This window comes from Microplitis mediator, chromosome 5, assembly GCF_029852145.1.
Source record: "Microplitis mediator isolate UGA2020A chromosome 5, iyMicMedi2.1, whole genome shotgun sequence".
Classification (NCBI taxonomy): Eukaryota; Metazoa; Arthropoda; class Insecta; order Hymenoptera; family Braconidae; genus Microplitis; species Microplitis mediator.
The window spans coordinates 26,605,027-26,618,745 of NC_079973.1; the positions used below are offsets into that span (position 1 = coordinate 26,605,027).

A 13,719-nucleotide genomic window follows, 5' to 3' on the forward strand; every position below is an offset into this window, starting at 1 on the left:
ATGCGTCGAAGCACCACCAGGTGAGTTTATTACCTTTGGTACACTTTAAATACGTCTTTAGCAGTAATCTTATTGGTGGTGTCCATCGTAAATTTACGAGTAATGAGCTTACATGCTCATCATGCTCTTATTGCATTAAGACATCGATAGCAAATAAATTTTACTTTTTTTTAACTTTCATGCTCTCTTATTTTAATTATTATGTTTTGTTGGTTCATGAATGAGTTTGTTCATTCATTAAATGTGCCGAGGGGTTCCACTATATATTTTTATTGGAAACTCATCAATACATTTATGGAGAACACGATTTTAAAATTTTTTTTAGCTGCAAAAAATCTTGAGTTTATTTTGAATTTGACTCGGAGCAGATTTTCATTTTGTTTTTTCAAAGCTTAGTTTAATGACACACTAAATAATTTTCGGAGTAGATGCGGATTATATCTGGAGTAAATGCGGAGCGGATGGCTGTAATTATTTTTTCCGCTTGGAGTAAAATTTACTCCTAAAACTCCGAATCGGAGTGAATGTGGGTTTAAATAAAATCTAGGCTCCTCCAAAATCACTCTGCTAAAAAAACAAACTCCCCATTTACTCCCTATGCGGAGTGATTTTTTTTCAAACTCCGGAACTCCGTGGCGGAGTAAATTCGGATTTAAATAAAATTCGTAATCACTCCAAATTCACTCCCGATTTTTTACAGCTTAAAAAATATAAGATTGACAATTTGTACTGATAAAAGTATGTATCACACATTTAAATATATAATATAAAAATATTGATATTAATAAATATAAATATTTGAACTGTAAATATAAATATCTGAAGTATAAACATAATGTCGTAAATGTAAGTGTAAATATAAACGTATATAAAGTTAACGTAAATTGTAAATATAATAATAATAATATATATATCTCGAGTAAATAAGAGTAACAAGACAATCACAATGTAGAGGAATGACGTAAACACTCTCGGCAAACCACCACGCAGATGAGGAATATTGGAGCGAAAGTTTTAAACAAAGAACATGGGATTGTTGTTGAGTAACTCTGGTCTCAAAGTGAGCTTGGTTCTTTGCTCCCGCTCTAGATTATCCATTTGAATAGGGACTCTGTGAAAAAAAAATGAATGAATGCCTATATAATTATACTTGGATGTACTTAGCGAATGAGTTTAAATGTTTGTAATAATTTTGTTTGTTGAACTTACCCGCTAATTAATGCTCGTGCTCGGAAAGCTGCCAAGTGAGCGTAGTAAGTCGGGGCCGGGTAACTCACGGAACGTGTGCAGCGGGAGAACATGTGGCAGAGATAGTAAGTCAGGGTCTCAATGTCATCTTCAGACATTTTATTGTCATCCCAAAGGCAGCGATATTTCGTAGGCCGAGCTGTTCCCTAAAGTTTTAATGGACATAATAATTTTAAGGTATAAATCAAGTCGTGGGTAAGAGTTGAGTTTATTAAAAATACTTGAATGCTGGCGTGGGACACGAGATAAAAGTCAATGTGCGAGGGATGGGTGATCTTGGTGTCGACAATAGTGCCAGCTTGCACATTTCCACCTTTGTCGTCTGAGTTTTTCAAGTCTGTCGGGAACAATCGGATATGGTGACGTTTTTGAACGACCAGGAATGTTATCTTGGGTTCGTATTTATTTGGTTGACCAAAACGTCTGCATGCTGTCTTTATAGCTTGCAATTCAAAATGCATTACCTGAGGAAACTGACCTTCACTTACTCCGTCTCTTTAATTTAAAAGAAAAAAAATAATATTACAAAAAATACCATAGAATTTAATGAAATTTTAAAACGAATTGTTGTACCGGTAAAAGAAAATTTTTTCAGGTCTTTTTTTTCCATTGGACTCAGTAAAAATTTTTAGTTGATCGTAGACGATTTCTTCTAACTGCAGTATTATTTCCTGACGCGATGGCTGTAATCTAATGACGACGTTGTACTTGAATACATCAGAACTTTGACTTGCCGCTACCTAAACAAATTTGGAATTTTTATTTTTAAAAAAAGTTATTAGTAAAATAATTAACTTGATTACCGCAGCTATAGAAGGACTTTGAGCGGATTCGGCTGACGGATGAGTGACGTCAGCGCCGAAAATTATTGTGGGGACTTTCAAGCATTGCGGTCTGAAAGTAAATATTGTCAAGCTTATACCTTCTGAATAATTGTCAGCCGCCAATAATATTGCAACTAATCTTACTTGATCTCAGGAACAAATGAATGATTAACGCCACCTAATTTTGAGTTTATTTTCAGAAGAATATTTCCCGCTGTTGATCTGTCTGAATTTTTGACAATATTGCTCATCGTTTTGTCTTTAAGGCACTGAGTAAGTATGCCGATGTGCAATTCTGCTGTTTGTTTTACTTTAGGATAAATGTCCACAGGAGATTTTGGAATTACAACAATCACTAGTTTCAGCCGATTTTTTTTCTGTTGCTCAAAATAATTTATAAGTTCTCTGGTATCTTGTGCGCTTTCGATTTTCATAATTCTAAAAGGAGCCCGAGGCTTTCCTATTATCATTCCGTTATCTTTTCCTAAAATATTTTAAATATTAATATGCAGTCAAGTAATTAATTATAAATTTCTGTATTAATTTACCGAAGTTTTGCAGCAATGAAACAAATTTTCTGATCTCTTCTTCCTTACAATCCGATGACAGGTTCAAAACAGTCCACGAGTCGTCTGGTATATTTTGAGCTGTCAAAAATTTACCCGCCCGCCAAACACCTTTTTGAACTTTCAAACTTTTTATATCTTTATATTTCAACGAAGGCGGCTCCAGTACACGTGCGTCAACTTTTTCAAGCTGTCCGTTCAAAGAAATTCCAAACTCTCGCATCGTTAAATTATCATTAAAATTCATTGAGTGAAGAACAGATTCAATGCTCGTCATACGTTCTGACGCAGGCTTCGCAGCTTCTTTTATCATTTTGATAGTCTGCTTATCGTTTAATTTTTTATTTGTTATCGAACCAGCAGGAATCGTACATAACTAAGCATTAAAAATATAAAACGATAGTTATTTTAAAAACCGTTGTACAAATAATTGCTGGACTTACTTCTGGCGGAAGTAAAACTTTCTTTTTCTTGGACCCAACCCAAAGACATGGTAAATCAGGGCGCTGAAGTTTGTATCCTTTAGACCGAAGAAAGTAATTAGCAACAGTACATTGCTGTCCATTTTCTATAATAAATTTAGCATCTTTTGCAGGTTGACCTAGACCATTTATTCCAACGGTTCTTTTACTGCTTGGCTTGTTGGGTAGCTGGAATACAACTTTCAGACCTTCGAGATATTTACTGATCTTATTAAAGTTCTTGGTCACCATTTCCGCAGTCAATTCTTTTTTGGGATCACCGCATTGTTCTTTCATTGCATCTAATACACTGACGGACTTTGGAAATGATTTATGAGAAACTGAATAGATGATAAATATGGAATTAGTACTCGAATTTAATTATTAATTAATTAATTAATTAGCAGTCACCATCGACATTGAAGTACGGCTTCCACCCAAGAACAGCCGATTGGAACATTCCGACCCAGAGTTCCATCCCGTTATCTAAATCAAAGGGTTGAGATTGTGGTTGTTGGAAGAATGATCGTCCAATAGGAATCGCGCGAGCATATGGAGCACTTCGGAGGACAACATCAAGGACTTGGATGGACGACTGATCCTTTTCTTTTTCTTTAAATCCTGTAGATACTCTTGGCAGCCACGATAGGTCTACGACGTTAACTTTCTCCATCGTTACTGTTACAGCACAATCTTGATAACCTTCCTCGTCAGCAACTTGTAAAATATGTGTAATCTAACAAATTAAATTAAAACCATAAGAAATATGTTCAGTAGAAATAAAATTTCTAAATTTTTACTTACACTGTGACCAAATGGTAAATCGCCCACGGAATAAGCGTTAGCGCGACCATCAAATGCAGGCCAGTTTTTAGGAAATTTTTCTTCCCGCAATTTATTAAACGCAAGTCTTTTCAATAACTTTGGAGTGTTGGTACTAAATTTTACATCATAATGGGTGGCTGATACTTTAAACTTACTCTCAAAAATAATCTTCACCATGTTAGTAAATACTTCAATGTTCCTGCCTCTGGCTCCAGCTTTACCTGGATTTTTTCTTACAGGTATGAGACTACTCCAATAATTTTTTTCTTTTTCAGTGAAAGACTTCTTTTCAAGGTCACCTGAAGATCCAGCCTGAAAATCGATTCATTGATTTATTAATTATCAAACTATTTACTTACTTCCAACCAGACTTACTTTAGCGCCACTAGACTTGACAGCAGTATCTTCTGGTGATGAAGCAGCCGAAGGTGGCGATGGCTAAAATATAAAAGTTTTAAATTTTTTAAATAATTATCACACCCCTAGCGGTTTTAGATCACCCTGGAAATAGCCTGGAAACACCCTGGGAGTGGAAACACGGTGGAATCACGGTGTTTCCAGGGTGGTTCCAGGGTGATTCAAAACCGCCACTACTCAATAAATTGGAGTATTGACAATCTACAAACTTTTTTTATTTCTTCTTTTGATTCCTCGTCAGCTTTCTCATTCCCTTCTCCACCAGCAGGATTGTCACCTTTTTCTTCCCCACCAACTGCTATTTCTTCGCTAGACTTAGCGGAGCCATCTGAAACTGCAGCAGCACCTGCTTCGCATGAGAGTTGATGAGCTTCTTTAGGTCGAGCCCAAACACCTTGCGGAGGTTCAGGTTCTACTGGAATAGGTAGACCCCAAGTACTTTGTCTCTTCACAGAATTTTTTTTCTTTTTTTCTTGCTTCTGCCAAGGCTGTTGTGATTCGGACTCCTGTTGATCCTGAGATATTCCTTCTTGTTCTTGAAGCGATTCGTTCACTACCTGTCCCTTCTTATCCTTCTTCTTCTTTCCTAAAAATTAAATAAATCATAAATAATAAACAAAAATTCGTACTGCTGTCTGAATGAAAATTTTGTTTATCGCAAGACCATGAAAACTTTTTATAAGGAGAGTCTCTACTTGCCTTTGCCCATGATAAGGTTTTTTTTTATTGCTGTCTATTTAATTGACTAATATTAAATTGTATGAATAAATCGTCAGTTGAATTTACTGTGGAATGAATAAATTTTTCTAGACTATTCTAAACACCACGAACTTCACCGTCGAACTGACGCAATTACTTCGTCAGCTTTTACGGCTCTGCTAACAAAGTCCCGGGTGTCAAAGCACGAACAGGTGAAATTGCATCGTCCTAGATAATAGAGATTACAAATAATGGAAAGATAAATAAATAATGCAAAGCTAAAAAAAATTTTTTTTATTTTACAGGAAAAATAAATGATTTATTAATTTTTGCTATTGAAAGAATTTTCATTGGTTTGTATGATAGTAAATGGCGAATAAATAAATATACTTCTTCATAAAATGTATCAAACGGTGAAAATAGTTAGCTCCAGGTATATTTAAATCGATATTTATTGATCTATAGACGTTAATGCGCAACCGTGCAATTTTTCCAGGAAGTTTGATAACGATCAAACTTACTCTGCGTGTTTGGATTTAAAGATATCGATCCGTGAAAAGTTAATCGAGTAATTAGAAGAAGCGAAACGTGGATGAACATAATATAGTAAAATAAATGAAGAAATAGTTATGGTTATTATATTAACGAAGCCATTAAAAATTGATGGAAGAAAGCGGTTTACAAAAAAAACAGAAAGCAAATGACCCATAGAGCAATTCTTAAACTTCTTGCTTTTTTCGAGCTGTCTGAGCTCAAAGGAATCTTCACCAATCTTCTCTCCGACTAGAGGACATCAAAAGGAACAAAAAATGTTCATATTGTTGGGAGTTATTCCCAACAGGGGAAAAGTTACGGGCTACTGTTCGTAGAAAGACGTAGAGACCGTCATCCTCATTCATCTTCATTTATCCTAATATGGGTCATAGATCAAAAAATAAATTTTTTCCAGGACTTTTTTGGGTATCTCCGACTAGAAGACATCATTAGGAACAGAAAATGTTGATATTGTTGGGAGTTATTCCCAACAAAGGAAAAGTTACGGGCTACTGTTCGGAGAAAGACGTTCAGACCGTCATCCTCATTCATCTTCATTTATCCTCATTTATCCTAATATGGGTCATAGATCAAAAAATAAATTTTTTCCAGGACTTTTTTGGGTATCTCCGACTAGAGGACATCAAAAGGAACAAAAAATGTTTGTATTGCCAGGAGTTATTCCCAACAGGAGAAAAGTTACGGGTCACTCTTCATAGAAATGTATAGACAGTGTGATCTGCCCGCATCTGCCCGACGCCAATAACTTGGAAAATAAATTTTTTCCAGGACTTTTTTGGGTATCTCCGACTAGAGGACATCAATAGAAACAAAAAATGTTTGTATTGTTGGGAGTCATTCCTAACAGAAGAAAAGTTACGGGCCACTCTTTATAAAAATACATGACCGTCACTCTCCCCCATTTTCCTTGCTGTCACGCCATCATACTTGAAACCAAAGATTTTGAAACTACAAGTTTTATTAATATTAATATTTATTGATATCTCTTGATTACATATTTTTTGGTGTACATTTGTGACAAAAATAAAAACAAAATAAAATAATAGATAATGATAAAGAAAAAATAGTAAAATCACCCAATTTTCCTAACAACTTGAGAGCTCAGACAATTATAAATATAATATAAAAATATCTTAAATAAGCAGCTATCAATAGAATATACGATAATATATATCTATAAATATTTAATATAATCATATTATTATAATAACAGTCTCTTAGAATCAGTGGAAGCGGGCATCAAACAAAGAACATGGGGTTGTTGTTGACTAATTCCGGCTTCAAAGTCAGTTTAGTCCTCTGTTCCCTCTCCAGATTGTTCATTTGAATAGGAACTCTGAAAATAATTCATTCAAATAAATAAAAAATCAAATTCAATGATATTGAACAATTTATTTCTACAACTCACCCGCTAATTAATGCTCGTGCTCGGAAAGCTGCCAAGTGAGCGTAGTAAGTTGGGGCTGGGTAGCTCACAGAACGTGTGCAGCGGGAGAACATGTGGCAGAGATAGTAAGTCAGGGTCTCAATATCATCTTCCGACATGTCATTGTCATCCCAGAGGCAACGATATTTAGTAGGCCGAGCTGTTCCCTAAAATTTTAATAAACATAATAATTTTAAAATACAAATCAAGTCGTGAGTAAGTTGAGTTGGTAAAAAAAATTACCTGAATGCTGGCATGGGACACGAGGTAGAAGTCAATGTGTGAGGGATGGGTAATCTTGGTGTCGACGATTGTGCCAGCTTGCACATTTCCACCTCTATCATCTGAATTCCTACCGTCCGCTGGGAACAATCGGATATGGTGACGTTTTTGAACGACCAGGAAAGTTATCTTGGGTTCGTATTTATCCGGTTGACCAAAACGCCTGCATGCGTTCCTCATAGCTTGCAATTCAAAATGCATTACCTGAGGAAACTGGCCTTCACTTACTCCATCTCTGCAATTTTAATTAATAATAAAAAATTAGAGTTACACTTTCAATTAAAATATTTTTGAGATGAAAAATTAGTAACTAACCGGTAGTAGAAAATTTTTTCAGGTCTTCTGCCAGTATTTTTTTTGAAAATATTCAACTGATCGAGGACTATTTCTTCGAGCTGTAAAATAATTTCCTGGCGAGCTGGTTGCAATTTAATTTCAATGTTGTATTTAAATACATCAGCACCTTGACTCGCTGCAACCTAAGCAAATTTCAAATTATTGTAACATAATATCTTTTATTTGTATAATTATTATTAATAATTTCACATACTGCAGCTATAGAAGGAATGTCAGTTGCATCAGGCGACGGGTGGGTGACGTCAGCACCGAAAATAATTGCAGGTACTCTTAAGCACGCAGGTCTGTAATTAAATATCAATAGTTGTAAATATTTTAAAAATTATTAAATTTAAAAAATTAATGATTTTGTCTTACGTACTTTATATCAGAATTGAACGTATGATTTATTCCATTTAACTTGGAATTTATTTTTAAAAGAATATTTCCCGCGGTCGATCTGTCGTTCCGATCGACGCACTTACTTATTGTCTGGTCTTTGACACATTGAGTTAGTATGCCAACTTGCAATTCTGCTTGTTGTTTTACTCGAGCGTAAACGTCCGCAGGGAATGCAGGAATCACGACAACCACGAGTTGCATTTTATTTTTTTTCAGACCATCCAATGTTCGTGAGAGATTGGCGATGTCGCGAGGATTTCGGAACGGCATAACCGCAAATGGGGTGCTTGGATTTCCAATTTCCATTCCATTACTTCTTCCTAATATATTTTAAATTGAATATAAATATTTGAATCATTGACATAATTTATCTGTAGAATAGACGTACCGTTTTTGGCCACCGGGTCCAGTTTCGGACATTCGAAAATTTAAATAAAATGATTTGTAAAATACGAAGTGACTATTCAGGCCATTCTTAAACAGTGTCCTGGATTTTTTGAAAATTTTCATATTAATTGAAAAAAAGACAAAGGACAGAAAAAATTTTAAACGCCCAAAAACGAGCAGTGGCCACAAATGGTACTTCTCCCTATTACTTTATAATTAATAATTATAATACTTTACCAAAATCTTGGAGCATCCTGACAAAATCTCTGAGACAACCTTCATGACAACGCGACAAATTTAAAATAGTCCATGAATTTTCCGGGATGTTTTGAGCTGTCAAAAATTTAGAAGCTCGCCAAACACCTTTTTGAACTCTAACATTTTTGATATCACCATACTGCAGTGCCGGCGGATCTAACACACGTGCATCAACTTTTTCAAGTTGACCATTCAAAGATATACCAAATTCTTGCATTGTTGGATCAGCATTGAAATTAATTGAATGCAGCGCTTCTTCAATTCGTTTTTTACGTTCAGGAGCTGGTTTAGCTGCTTCTTTAATCATCCTACGAGTCTGTTCATCGTTTAATTTTCTGTTTGTAACCGTACCAGCGGCAATTGTGCATAACTATTAATTAAAAATTAAATAAATATTATTTTAATGAACTAAAACTAATGAGATTATTAAAAATAACTGAATAATTATTACTTCGGGGGGAAGTAGAACGTGTTTCTGCCGTGATCCAACCCAAAGACACGGTAATCTTGGATACTGAAGCCGGTATTGTTTAGATCCAGCAAAATAATTAGCAACAGTGCATTGTTGTCCATTGTCCAAAGTAAATACTGCCTCATCTGCTGGTTTATCTAACCCGTTAACTCCAACAGTTCTTCTGGTACTGGGCTTGTTGGGTAACTGGAACACAACTTTCAACCCTTTAAGATATTTTGTTATTTTATCCAAGTTTTGGGCCAAAATATCAGGAGTCAAATCCCGGGGAGGCCCAGTACGACGATCAGCGCATAGATCTTTCATTGCCTCAATTACGCTGATAGATTTAGGGAAGGCTTTGTGCGCAACTGTAAAAAATACACGAAGATTACAATAAATTAACTTATTTATGTTATTAATTGATTCGTACCGTCGACATTGAAGTACGGCTTCCAGCCGAGAACCGCTGATTGGAACATTCCGACCCAGAGCTCCATGCCGTCGCTCAAATTGAAAGCTTGGGATCTTGGTTGCTGGAAGAATGAACGTCCAACGGGGATCGACCGAGTAAATTGGGCGCTACGAAGCACAACATCAAGAACTTGGATCGAAGTCTGATCCTTTTCTTCTTCCCTAAGTCCTGGAGACACTCTTGGTAACCATGACATGTCTATCACGTTCACTTTTTCCATCGTCACTACGACAGGACGCTCTTGCTGACGTTCTTCGTCAAACACTTGCACGGTGTGGGTGATCTGTTAAATTAATTCATAATTTGAGAAATGATGGATATGTAGAATGAAATTTAAAAGTATCTAAGGCGCTACTTACGCTTTTCCCAAAAGGCAAGTCTCCTGCGGAGTAGGCGTTAACGCGACCATCGAATGCCGGCCAATTTTTAGGGAACTTCTCCTCGCGCAATTTATTGAACGCAAGTCTCTTCAAAAATTTCGGCTTGTCGGGATCAAATTTGACGTCGTAGTGAGTAGCATTTACTTTGAATTTGCTGTTGAAAATAATTTGCACCATATTGGTGTAGACTTGAATTCTCCTGCCTTTTGTTCCGGCTTTGAGAGGATCTTTACGGGTAGGTATGAGACTCATCAAACGATTCTTTTCTTTGTCTGTTAAAGACTTTTTATCCAAGCCACCGGGAGATTCTTTCTAAAATTTGCAAAGTTTTTCATTAGTTGATCGGTATTTCAAATGCTTATTACGTATTTCAATAGTAGACTTACTTTAGGAGTTCCTTCGGCTGTACTGCCGCTAGACTTGACGGAAGCAGCATCTCCGCCTGCTGACGAAGCAACTGAAGGTGCCCGTGATGGCTAAAATACAAATTTATAAAAAAAAAAATTCATTAGAATATAGAGTTACTAATGTGCTGATAATTTTAAGATTTCTTTAACTTCTGTTGTACGTACATGGCCACTGTCTGCTTTAGTTCCTGGTTCACCTTTTCCTTGTTCACTTACGCTTATGCGTTCCATAGATTTAGCTATTCCGGCAGTATCTTGTGCTGGAGGTGCTTGTGGGTGAGATAATTGCTGTTGTTGTTGTTGTTGTTGTTGTTTTTGTTGACCCCATGCTGCTGCTGGAGGTGGTTGTTGTTGTTGTTCTTGGGGTCTAGATTGTCCCCATGCACCTTGTCCTCCTTGTTGAGGTCTACCTCCTTGTTGTTGTTGTTGTTCTTGGGGTCTAGATTGTCCCCATGCGCCTTGTCCTCCTTGTTGAGGTCTACCGCCTTGTTGCTGACCTTGTTGAGGTCTTCCTCCTTGGTATTGACCATCTTGTGATCTTCCACCTTGATGCTGACCTTGTTGTCTACCCCCTTGTTGCTGACCTTGTTGTCTACCCCCTTGTTGCTGACCTTGTTGAGGTCTACCACCTTGCTGCTGACCTTGTTGAGGTCTACCCCCTTGCTGCTGACCTTGTTGAGGTCTACCCCCTTGCTGCTGACCTTCTTGAGGTCTACCCCCTTGCTGCTGACCTTGTTGAGGTCTACCCCCTTGCTGCTGACCTTGTTGAGGTCTACCTCCTTGCTGCTGACCTTGTTGAGGTCTACCCCCTTGCTGCTGACCTTGTTGAGGTCTACCTCCTTGCTGCTGACCTTGTTGAGCTCTACCACTTTGATCTTGTTGTTGTCTAGGTTGTTGAGGCTGCTCCTGTCTTTGTGCTGATCCTTGTCCCTGACTGGGTTCACCACCACCTTGTCCTCCTCCCCCTCCCTTCTTTTTTCCTACAAATTAATTAATACACCAATAGTTAACAATAAAAATTGCAATATGTTACTTGTCAATTGCGAATCACAGATTACATTTAAAATATTTCAAAGATGATGCAACATCGATGCTTACAAAATATGTTCGTGCTTACCTTTTCCCATTGCAAATTATTTTAAAAAATTCAACGCTGATTACAATATAAATATATAGATAACCAAATGTATTTTATTTTCAAACAATTATAAATTCTATTTATTTAAATAATATTAACTTTAATTTCTCAATATAAAAATTCAGTGTTAGTTTAGCTCGAGACGCAATTACATTATGGCCTCTTGTTTCGCTGGTTATATACCGAATGGCGTCAACAGTTTTGGAATTTACTGAGTTTCATGAATTGTTTGTCTTGTGTAATGATACAGTCACCACTAAAAATTTTTAATCCCCCAAATATCAACAGAACTTCCAGGTCTTTCTATTGGTCCATGACAGCTCTAAAAAACGATTTCATTGGCACGCTGTCACTTTCTCCAGAGCCTGTCAAAAAATTTTAGCAGCACCTGTACTTGTCAGGATTTTCACTGAAATAATTTTCTCAACCAATACCTAGTGCACTTGAAACGAAATAAATTTGTCATTGGTCCATAAATTGCAATATTGAATGATTACCAACGAACAGTATCTTAAAATTTAAATGTTGCCAATTTTAAAAACCAAAAGTCATCAATTGAAAACTCAAACCACAGGTGCGCTCTGTCTGTCTCTGTCATCATCAACAAATTACAGGTCACCTGTCACTTTATTTAAAAAATTAATTTACATGCCATATTTGTCAATGACTTTAAATTAAATATTAACATTTACTCAAATACTTTATTTGCTCAACCAATGACATTACACCAAATCATTATCATTTATAATGTCAGTAACCTTTAAAACCTCAATTGATAAAAAGTAGATAACAAGTGACATATTTCTAGTTTTAAATAAAATTTTTTAAAAATTTAATAGTAAAGTATCAAGTACTGAGTATTTAAAAATAAATAGTAATTATAATTTTTTAAATTTAAAAATGAATTCCGCAAGTAAATACATTCGCTTGTCAACTGGATTTAATATGCCACTTGTTGGAAGTAAGATTGTGAAAAAAAATATTATTTTATATTTTTTAACACCAACTGTTTAATTACTGATTAATAAATTAATTAATTATAATTATCGCTGATTGATTTTAGTCGGGACTTATAAAACAACAGGGAGAGAAAAAATATACAACGTTCTTGATGAAGCACTGGGTGTTGGCTATCATTCCATAGGTAATTTCAAAAAAATTTCCTGCTAATTGATATTATTCACAAAGTTCGATATATTCAATTATCTTTCTAATTATTGCAGACACAGCAGCAGTTTATAGAAATGAAGAAGATATAGGTTATGCATTAAAAAGTCTATTGAATAAATATGCTCTTGAAAGAGATGATATTTTCATAACTACAAAGCTAGGTAACAATTAAATTTTAAATAATTTTTAACTGGTAGATATTTGTACCGAAAATTTATTTATGAATTTAAATTAGCGCCAAGTGACAACGGAAATCCCCAACGAATAAGAAAAGCTGTTGAAGCATCACTCAAAGCATTGGGAACATCCTACATTGATTTGTACTTGATCCACTGGCCTGGAACTGGAGGAATACCTGAAGATTCAATAGACAACATCAAGTTGAGATCAGTCACCTGGCAGACGCTGATTGATCTGAAGTCTCAGGGATTTTTGCGATCTATTGGAGTCTCTAATTACACTATCAAGCACTTGCAGTTGCTGCTAGAAGATTGTCATGGAGAAAGTCCTGCTGTAAATCAAGTGAGCTACTGCCTGATAGCTTGAATTTTTTAAAAAAAATTTTTTAAGTTGAAAAATTTATTTTACTGCTCAAGGTCGAGTGTCACCCTCATTACAGACAGGAGAAACTCGTGGAGTTTTGTAACAAAACGGGGATTCATGTCCAAGCGTATTCATCACTAGGAACAAGTAATGAAACGACTTTACTGAGTGATCCTATTGTCTGTAGAGTTGCTGAAGAATTAGACGTATCACCAGCACGTGTGTTGTTAAAGTGGGCACTTCAACAAGGAATTGGTAATTAATTTCTTAATAAATTTATTTTTTTTGTATGATTGTAAGTAAAGATTTATTTTTTATTGGCTTGTAGGAATAATACCCAAGGCGACGTCAAAAGAGCACATTCATGATAATTTCAAATTAGATTTTACCATCAATGAGACTCAGATGAAAGCGCTTTGTTCATTACCTCAGAGAAAATATGCCTGGAGCCCAGACAATGTTGTCTAAA

The 13,719-nt window shown here is 35.8% G+C and overlaps 3 protein-coding genes across 3 annotated transcripts; 1 reads left to right on the plus strand and 2 right to left on the minus strand.

The window, feature by feature from the left end:
- Nucleotides 1-262: 262 nt before the first annotated feature.
- LOC130667660 (protein argonaute-2-like) lies at nt 263-5,259 on the minus strand. Its single transcript, XM_057469414.1, has 13 exons — nt 5,041-5,259; nt 4,551-4,927; nt 4,300-4,362; nt 3,904-4,236; nt 3,511-3,835; nt 3,082-3,440; nt 2,621-3,014; nt 2,217-2,556; nt 2,052-2,142; nt 1,822-1,988; nt 1,470-1,743; nt 1,210-1,394; nt 263-1,111 (listed from the first exon to the last, which is right to left on the minus strand). The coding sequence occupies exons 1-13, from the start codon at nt 5,048-5,050 to the stop codon at nt 1,015-1,017; spliced, it is 3,015 nt and encodes a 1,004-aa protein (XP_057325397.1). The 5' UTR covers nt 5,051-5,259; the 3' UTR covers nt 263-1,014.
- A 1,291-nt stretch (nt 5,260-6,550) lies between these two features.
- On the minus strand, nt 6,551-11,744 carry LOC130668521 (protein argonaute-2-like). The gene is made up of 13 exons (XM_057470856.1): nt 11,517-11,744; nt 10,565-11,379; nt 10,379-10,468; nt 9,972-10,304; nt 9,571-9,895; nt 9,138-9,508; nt 8,666-9,056; nt 8,022-8,361; nt 7,854-7,944; nt 7,619-7,782; nt 7,265-7,538; nt 7,004-7,188; nt 6,551-6,931 (listed from the first exon to the last, which is right to left on the minus strand). Exons 1-13 carry the CDS (start codon nt 11,524-11,526, stop codon nt 6,835-6,837), a joined length of 3,486 nt encoding a protein of 1,161 aa, XP_057326839.1. The 5' UTR covers nt 11,527-11,744; the 3' UTR covers nt 6,551-6,834.
- Nucleotides 11,745-12,157: 413 nt separating this feature from the next.
- Nucleotides 12,158-13,718, plus strand: LOC130668524 (uncharacterized). Its single transcript, XM_057470859.1, has 6 exons — nt 12,158-12,498; nt 12,601-12,681; nt 12,761-12,868; nt 12,943-13,229; nt 13,304-13,505; nt 13,579-13,718. Exons 1-6 carry the CDS (start codon nt 12,438-12,440, stop codon nt 13,716-13,718), a joined length of 879 nt encoding a protein of 292 aa, XP_057326842.1. The 5' UTR covers nt 12,158-12,437.
- The last annotated feature ends 1 nt before the right edge of the window (nt 13,719 follows it).

What these genes read in the sequence shown, in the direction of transcription:
- LOC130668521 (XM_057470856.1), bottom strand. An exon ending in CTAAAGCAGACAGTGGCCAT is followed by an intron (nt 10,469 to 10,564) that starts GTACGTACAACA and finishes TTTGTATTTTAG; the next exon opens with CCATCACGGGCACCTTCAGT. An exon ending in GAAAAAATTTTCTACTACCG is followed by an intron (nt 7,539 to 7,618) that starts GTTAGTTACTAA and finishes TTAAAATTGCAG; the next exon opens with AGATGGAGTAAGTGAAGGCC.
- LOC130667660 (XM_057469414.1), bottom strand. An exon ending in TTCATTGCTGCAAAACTTCG is followed by an intron (nt 2,557 to 2,620) that starts GTAAATTAATAC and finishes AAAATATTTTAG; the next exon opens with GAAAAGATAACGGAATGATA. An exon ending in TGTCCCACGCCAGCATTCAA is followed by an intron (nt 1,395 to 1,469) that starts GTATTTTTAATA and finishes TTAAAACTTTAG; the next exon opens with GGAACAGCTCGGCCTACGAA.
- LOC130668524 (XM_057470859.1), top strand. Translation starts at nt 12,438, where the DNA reads ATGAATTCCGCAAGTAAATACATTCGCTTGTCAACTGGATTTAATATG. An exon ending in TAATATGCCACTTGTTGGAA is followed by an intron (nt 12,499 to 12,600) that starts GTAAGATTGTGA and finishes GATTGATTTTAG; the next exon opens with TCGGGACTTATAAAACAACA. An exon ending in AAAGTCCTGCTGTAAATCAA is followed by an intron (nt 13,230 to 13,303) that starts GTGAGCTACTGC and finishes TTACTGCTCAAG; the next exon opens with GTCGAGTGTCACCCTCATTA.